The 9,073-nt window shown below is 35.2% G+C and overlaps 1 protein-coding gene across 1 annotated transcript; it reads right to left on the reverse strand.

Annotated features, from left to right (window-relative positions):
• Nucleotides 1-683: 683 nt before the first annotated feature.
• Nucleotides 684-8,182, reverse strand: LOC109212545 (protein-tyrosine-phosphatase IBR5-like). Its single transcript, XM_019376194.1, has 5 exons — nt 7,608-8,182; nt 4,039-4,138; nt 2,234-2,291; nt 1,793-1,899; nt 684-1,246 (listed from the first exon to the last, which is right to left on the reverse strand). Exons 1-5 carry the CDS (start codon nt 7,848-7,850, stop codon nt 933-935), a joined length of 822 nt encoding a protein of 273 aa, XP_019231739.1. The 5' UTR covers nt 7,851-8,182; the 3' UTR covers nt 684-932.
• Nucleotides 8,183-9,073: the final 891 nt, after the last annotated feature.

The following is a 9,073-nucleotide window of genomic DNA, read 5'->3' on the forward strand; positions in this document are numbered from 1 at the left end:
ACGCGAACCAGTATAAAACTCCGTCTCTCATTTATTCTGTCTTTGTTATTCTGCTCTAACCCAGTGTCCGTGGGAAAAAGAGTCAACTAATATCATAGTTGGTCAATTAATTTTTTAAGTTAGCACAATTCTAACCCTCCCCTCTTGTGTTTCAAAAGAAAGCAGCAATCTACCATACGATTTACCATAGGAGCATTCCCAAGTATGGCCTACAAATGAACAAAGGTTATATGGTAATCGATACTTGGACTGCCACAAAATCATTAGTTTAGTGCATTTGAAAATTTAACAAAATATCCCGGATGAATAGTTATTGTTACTTTAACAAGCCTTATAGCCCGTGTGGATAGGCTTATTTTAAGTGACTTTTAAGCATAAACCATAAATTAGAAATTCTAGCTTTTAGCTTTTGGCTTTTTTCTTAAAAACAAGTACTTAAAGGCACTTTTTTGCTTTATCCAAACTCTACAAAATGGCTTAAAAGCACTTAAAATAAGTCAATCTAAACATGCTCTTAGTCATATCCACCTAAAGAGTCAAGGGCCTATCGGAAACATCTCTACCTTCTCAAGATAGGGGCAAGATCTGCATTACATATTACCCTTCTCAGGCCACAAATGGGGATTACACTGGATTTGTTGTTGTTATCCACCTAAACATGAACAAAAATGCTTCTGCAGAACTTCTGTAAACAGAAAATTCCATTGTTTGTAAAATTAACCAAACATAATCTTTAGAAGCTTGTATTGAATTAGAGCAAGAGTCACTTGGATTTCCAGAATAACTAGTCCATTGAAGGCACCATACTGTACTGACATGTCATACTTTAAACTAGTGAGTATAGTATAAAGCATTTCCTCCCACTTTACATCCAAACTTCTGAAGAACTCGGTCAAGTCGAGGATTCCACAAAGGCAAAAGGGCAGATAGTATTACGAACCATCCATAGCAATGTCGCCACTATTTGGATTTTGGTTTGAATTCAAATGGCTCCCTGAGGCATTCCGCTGATTATGAGCAGCTCCAAAGGTGAATTCCTGTGGAGGAATGTTAAAGACAGGACGAGCAAAAATTGATGTAGCGCCAGAATTGTTGAAGGCTGGAACTTGAACTGAATCACTCGGCTTTGGGTAGTTAAAGCTGAAGGTTGGCACAGGAGAAGAGAAGACTGGCACGGCAGAGGCAAGCGGGTTCTCCAGCGAACCGAAGATCTTCTGCTCATACTCCTGTAGTTGTTGGTGAACCCCTGTATTACAAAAGGAAGAAAAAAGTTTACATTGACATTTAGAGCTCTGACATAACCTTTTTAATCTTAAATCAATTTAAAATAGCAGACAACCAAGTAATCTAATTGGATATGGGCGATCGGCAGTCCCAGAAACAAAATTTAACAGAAATTTCAACGACAAAGGAAGAACGGGTATTGACAGAGCTTGCAGTTCATGCACACTAAGTGTATTTGCCCTAAGCTTCTTCAAAAGCTACTGTGTAACTCAGCTTGCACTTAGAATGACCAGGCTCTATTTGGTCATAGTTAATAAATCCAGTGAGGAGCACTTTCACAGGCAGAATTCCAATTCAATTTAAAAGTAGCATTATCTCGCCCACCCCAACTTCCCCCTCCCCCACAAAAGAGGGGAAAAAAACGTATAAGTGGCATATGAAAACCTAGGACATTACCTTTAAACTAGATATATGCGAGCATTTCTAAGTAGAATAACTAGCTGGGTATCATAACTTTTCATATTAATAAAGGTAAAACAGAAAAATGCTTATAAGGGTATATTTAGACCTTGATTAAGTTCGACAGAAGGTCTCCGCTCTTTCACCCACTGATAGCTCTGCGCAAGTTTCCATCCTCGACTTTTCATCAGGTAAGCAATTACAATGGCAGGTGACCTGTCAAAAAAGCTTAACTTTAAGTTCTAATAATAACTACTGTAAATCAAAATGGTGGTCTGCACAAGAACAATCAATTGAAAATACTTTTGGAATAGTTTACTACATTTCTCATTCTCAATCAAGATATCTACGTTACAGCATCAGAATAATAAGACTACTAAGCAGAAGCTGAAACAAAATACAAGCTTTGACCTATACACCTTTATTTCACGGAAACCCGAGGGGAAAACAAAGAGAAAAGAGGAAAGGATGCAGCACAAAACCAAAATGAAAAAAACAGTAAACCACGAAATATTTATGCATGCAATATTAGACAAATCAAACTCCTTACTTGCTTTTCCCTGACATACAATGTACAAGAACACGAGCCCTATCCTTTTCACATTGTTCTGCAGAAGAAAAATACCATCAGCATCAGTTTAGCCAGCAGAATGTATCCCACAAAGCATACAAAGATTGCTCTAAAACAAAGTTGAAACTATAGCAGTCGAATTGCATGATATCTTATTTAGTACTAATATTTTCTACTCAACAGTTGTAGATTGTAGAGAAAGTTCAAGATAATATCTTCAAGTTATGCATATCCAACATATAACCAAAACATTTAAAAAAGGAAAAGCAGAGTGCAAACTTCTCTTGCAACTTTACTCGAGAAGTACAAAACAAGGACCTCTTGGAGACAAATCTATACACAAGAAGGCAGTAGACAGGTCAACATTCAACTGGAAAAAGCTACCACCTTAGATGCGTGAAAGAATGAAGTATTGGATTCTGTGAAGAGCTTGCAGCTGAAGTCGCGGTAGTTAAATCCACAAGAGAAGTTTAACAGATTAGATTTGTCCTTCGCAGAGAGGAATCAAGGACAGATAGAGGGTAGAAGTAAAGCACATAAAATAAAGCTCTCTATAAGCATGTCAACTAGGAGGAAAGATGCCTAGTCATATTGAAAGCAAGAAGCTAAAGCTTCAACATTTGAAACTAGGTGATTATCAGGAAAAGGAACAAGGGAAATAATGGAGCATATAGTAACTGAATAGGTTGATAAGCAATTAACTTGCAGGAGAGCAACTCCAATCAAAGAGTTATTTAAACTCATCTACAGATAAAAAAGCTGAAACATCATGGTTGAAGAGTTGTCTCGGTTAAAAAATCATCATGTGATCCTATGGTGAAGAATAGTTATTTTTTTATGAAGTAACAGTTTATTGGTGAAATGGGAAAAATCCCCCATACAAGTTGTATACAACAAAATAGAAATCTTAGAAAAAAATATTATTGTGTAAGTATCAATTAAACTCGAGATTTTCTTCCTCCGCCACGTTTGGCCAATATAAGTTTTCCAAAAAGACTATCTTCCTTGTTATGAATAAAACTAAGATTAAACCAAGTTTGCTTTCACAATCGCCACATACTTCTAATTATTATCAATTTTATCTTCTTTTTTAATAAGTTCTTTTTTTCCTTTTAAATTTTTGCCTATTTTTTCTCTTTATTATTACATTCCAAATTTTCTCAATAATTTTTTTTTTATCCCATGCTATTTTCAAACTTCAAATATTTTTAAATTTTTCAAATTTTTAGTTTGAATAAGATTAGCCTCTTTTTATATTACAGTTAGTATATAACGCGTGTTATATTAGGAATATAGCTATGACATAATATAGAGGTTTCATTGATAGGTATTAAAGAGTTTTTATTTATGGTTTTTGGGTTTTGAATTCTACAGAGCTCTTTTGATAAGCAACATTTGTACATTTAACGAAAATAGCCAGCATTAATTATGTGCTAGGTAAGAACTTTCCTTCAGGAGAAAAAGTCATTCAACCACCAAATACTTGTTAGGAAACTTAAAAAAGAGAATCTCAAAGATACTTCCAGAACTCTTTGAAAAGATGTTCAAAAGCCATTGTGTAGGGTGGTAGTAACTTTACATCTTTTCTATTGTTCCAAATTCTATAGTTTCTTGATATCCAACAAAACTAGTATTTAAAAAAGAAACAATCTGCAATACTATGTCAGAAAAAAACTCTCAAACCTGAAAGGTCAAAATACTGTCAAAAGAACCTTAGATGTATTTATATTACCAATTCTCAAAAAGTAAGCATAGATGTATTAAGTTCACAAATTGACAGTCACCTAAGAATTGGATGGCATTGTCAAACTGCAAACGTTCGTCATCTTGAAGGCAGTGATAAGTAAAGGAATTTTTATATAGATTTTGACAAGCAGGTACAGTCTGCACAAGGAAAAAGTAAACGTGAATGAGAACTTGGTTCCATAATATTAACAATAGAGGATCTATAGCGCATGCAAAGTTGTCTCATACATAACTTCTGAAGCACTAGAAAGAAAAAGGATCAGTTACTAGACACCATGCAAAGAAAACTGATAAAGAAAAGTAGATATTGAAAGAAAGCATATATTCTAGATTTGAAGAAGTGATACCAGTACCAGTAACCTTTGCCAAAATCAAATGTGTTGTACTCGTAAAGTCTAATCAGTGGTTAAGAAGAAAATGAAACTTTGTGAAAGAGCAACTTAGACATGGTTACTTCATCCCTCCCTCCCCCCACCCAACAGAATCTGTGCAATGATCTCCTCTTACAAATTGACGAGAAGATACAGAAAAGTTATTTCCTTTATTATCTTTTCTGAAATCAAGCACAAAAAATTATAAGAGTTACCGATTCAGGGTAAACAGATAGGCCATAAGAAAGGGCTTTGATCCATTGAGCAAATCCAAATTGGTTTACCCGAAGTTGTATTTTGGACTGCTTCTACCTCCCAGGCTCCCAGTCTTTCACAAGTACAACCTCTTATTGTCTTATTATTCTGTCTTTTTCATCTTATACAGTGTCATTTATGCATCTAGATATTTAGACCCCTCGCCCTTCCCTCAGGGGCTAGTTTGAAAGCATGACTTGGACTTGGCACCAGAAAATTTCTCATTAGGTGTTATTAACATAAATGTATCTTCTACTTCTGTCCATAATGTTGCAATATCAAATATGACCTCCCACTTCATAAACTTGAAGACCAACTGCAAATGAAAATTGAAATGGTATTGCAAGAGAAATTTCAGCATGTTTTAGTAAACTGCCTGAGTGCCTGAAATAGTTCAGTTCGCTTCAGATGGTAAAATCTTCTCAAGATTAAACTGCATCAATAAAACAATTGCAGAGAAACAGTCCCGTGTACTTGAAAAGAGCAGGAAAGTGAACAAGCTACATAGAACTGTTTGCCACTGTCTTACCCTCTAAATCGAGTTATTCTCCAGTAAAAGTTTAAAAGACCTAAAGTCCAGCTTAATTGTAAAGATGACAAACAAACCTCATTAGGTTCTTTCTATTATTGTGTGTAATTATTCCACAGCTCATATTTAAAGGATCCAAGAATGTTCCTTTAAATAACTATAAACATAACGACCCCCTGGTGTTATTTCATGATAATCCATCAAGATCCTGATCAATAATGGAAAGGCATAAATAAAAACAAACAGACAACAGTCGGCGAGCACTCAAGCTACATATGAATAAGATTCTCTTCTTTTCTCTTTCCTTCGTCGTAACTAACATCTTATTCAGGATCTCCTGCATAACCTAATGGCAGATATACAATTAAAGGTGCTATGAAAAACGGCAAGCTAACATTTCTATTCTTCTGGACAACAGACTAATTTATTAGACAGTGAAAAAGCGTCCAAGAGAGAAATCAGCCCATATAAAAATCAAGTATAGTTGGGGATCTATAATTATGTCCACAAAACCTCAAGAAGGACCCCAAATCAAATTGACATTCAGCCTAATCCAGCCCCACCCCGTGCTTTGTACTACACTTGCTGCAATTCTTCCCCTCCCTCTAACTACCATAAATTACATTAATTCCATTCTCTTTAGCTCTCTTGTTAGTCCCACTTCTTTCTTCATATGCACGAACTTTCCTGCTCACTCCAAAAATTACTCAAGGCTTCAGATTCTGTAAATAACTTCTACTGTCGTAGGTATGTAATCCATTGAGCTATAATCTTTTGACTTCCTACAAAAAATACATCTCGAAATGATAGCAGCACAGCATGCTTTTCCACCAGTACGGCACACATCACAATTAAAGTTTCTCGCATACATCATCATACATGAACCAGAAAATATCATATCCAAAGTGCAGCATTTGTTTCCTCAAAACTTCCACATCTAATATGGACTCCCACCAAAGTTGGTTTAGTACTTAAAATTGTAGATTTAGAAAGATATTAACTACAAGAGAATGTACTACAGAACTTCACCAGAAAAGAAAATGTATTACAATTACTATTGACCAAAACGGCAAGTAAAGAGCCCAAAAGGAAACCCATGGAGTTCAAAACTAAATACAACAATGTCAACAAACCCTCACTAGGCTTATTAAATAAAAAGAGATAATGTCCATGTTTCTTCTGTCTCAAAAGGGAAAGTCGAATTCCAAATCTTCTGAGATCCAAGCATATGAATTTGACACATCATTAGCTGTTTGAGAGTCATAGTCTCATATTTGCTTCATTCTCTTACTAGACTAGTGGCAAACACGGATGCAAACATTCTAATATGACAACAGAGACATACTGTATAGCTTCTTTTCCTGAGGCAAGCTTGCTTTTAAATTGTAATATGTGCTCGACTAACTAAATAAGTTTGTGGTGAACTCGCACAATTTCAGTATTATTTTCAATGGGTTATGTTAACCTCAATCTCAATCATTGAAGAGTTATGACATAGGTTAGGGACAAAGGCATTTTTGTCCAACTAAGTACCATTAAATACTTTTGATGTACCGGCCCACTTTGTATGTCATGAAAAAATACCAAGAGAAAAACATACTCTGATTAAGAAACCATTACTTACAGATAAGTCACTCAAACTATACTAGAAATCCCATATCAACAAGATGTTTTCTTTCCCTTGAAGTGATTGACCTTGACTAATCTAAATATTGGTGATTGCTATATCAAAAAGAGGTATCATATGTATTCAGCGTCCAAGAAATTTGGGTACACTGTCAACTTACCCTCCGTCCACACAGAGTAAGTCCCTGCCAAGTTGCATGACGGAGCCAGGAGTACAAGAAGATTTTAAAAAATATCACACCTGGGATTTGAACCTATGATCTCTAACGCTATTTTTGAACCCAATTTGTCTAAAAAGGCAGCCCACTGCACTAAACTCCCGCTATGCGCGGGATCCGGGGTATGGCCGGACCACAATAGTCTATTGTACGCGGCCTTACCCTACATTTTTGCAAGAGGCTGTTTGCGCGGCTTGAACCAGAGGTCATGTGGCAACAACTTTACCAATTACGCCAAGGCTCCCCTTCATAACCTTGTCTATTTACTAAAATTTTCTCTCATGTCAAGGGATTCAACAACCTATATATAACCAAAAAAATTAGTCTTGACTCTTGTTGCACAACATAATTTTTCAATGAAGGGGATTCAATTGAAATCCTTTCTCCAAGCTAGCCCCCTCTACTCACTTGCATAGATTTTAGTTCTTCAAAGAGACAATGCAATAGATAACTAGTATATCTCCAAACCCCTCAAACACGAGAACAGAACAAGGTCAAAATCATTGCAACTTTAGCTTCAAAGAATGCAATTTTTCAGCTCTACTTAACACAATTCAATGAACACACCAATAAAGAATAAATAAAGCAGACTAGTAACAAATACTAACATTGAGAATACGAGAAATCCCTTGAGTCTTAAGAAGCTCGGCTCTAGAAGCATTGTCATAGCTGCCCAAGTAAAGAAACTCCGGCAAGATCTCTGAAGGGAAAGCACTCACTTGAATTGAAGAACCCTTATCAGTTACAACTGCCATTCTATGACCACAAATCCCGCAAGGCTCGCCTTCCTCGTATTTGTGATAATGCCCACAAACACCACATGGGTTTTCCCTCTCTCTTTTCCTCATCATAAAATTGCTTTTCGTAAATTACTAACTGTTAGAACTATTAAGAAAACGAGAACGAAACCAGAAGAGGAAAAAACCGAGAAACTTTGCCTAGATTTGATTCCGATTTGTTGTTACTATAAATAAAGGGAAATTATAGAAAGAAGATCTCCAAATCCAGGTGGTATACGGAAAGTTTATCAAAGGAATTTAGGCTAAATTTACCTGTGCTAATAATTTTGGTCGGATTCTTGAGATTTTTGATGGAGTACAAGGTTGTATAACAGTTAGCCTAGGGCAATGGGGATAAAGTCAGTAATACACATTATTTTTGATAATTTAGTCAAATTAGAGTTCTTCCCTTTTCCTATATTTTTCAGTTCTTTATGGAAATTTATTAAGATAACGACAAAAAAAAATAGTACTACCAAATACCAATATTATGAATTATTGCAATTTTTTCTACATGATTATTATTCAGGCTAGCATAAATACAGTAAAATACTTCTGTAATATAATTCAATCGAGGATCCACCTCATATTCTTTTTTTAAAAATCAGACCCTTAGTCTATGATTGAGAAACCTACATAAAATTTAATTTGGATAGAATTAGGGTAGAAAATTAGTAGGTAATCGAACGTATTCCTTTTTTATACCAGTAGCATTTGTATTATTTTTGTATTTTCTTATTCTTAAATTTCTATTACTGCATGTTGTTTCTTTCCTTTCAGTTATCTTATTATTGCTATTGCATGTTGTTGCTGCTTATTTTTCTTCTTTTTTTGAACCGAGGGTCTATCGAGAAAAGTTTTTCTATCTTCACAACGTGGGGTCAAGGTATACGTACACACTACTCTCCTCATATCCCACTTTGTAAGAATATACTAAGGTCGTCTTCTTCTTCTTCTTCTTTTTTTGTTGGATTTTGATTACATAGGAAAGTTAAGTGTCTAGATTTAATCACACGGATATTTGTATAGTAGCTAAGTATATGAAAATTTTCCAATTATCAATATGGATTAACTCCTAGCTTGTTTAACCGCAAAACAGAATAATTAAATTTGTTACGTGGTTTATCAACAAGCGAACTGATTTGATCCAAAAATGATAAAGAAATAAGATAAAAATAGAACTTAGCAATATAAATTGAAGAAGATGACAAGCCTGGCTCCGAGCGCAATATCTTCGAGGATAGGAATAAAAGCAATGACAAAGAGTAAATAAAGTTGTTTAATTGAAAGCGAAG

Source organism: Nicotiana attenuata, unplaced genomic scaffold (genome assembly GCF_001879085.1).
Source record: "Nicotiana attenuata strain UT unplaced genomic scaffold, NIATTr2, whole genome shotgun sequence".
Taxonomy (NCBI): domain Eukaryota; kingdom Viridiplantae; phylum Streptophyta; class Magnoliopsida; order Solanales; family Solanaceae; genus Nicotiana; species Nicotiana attenuata.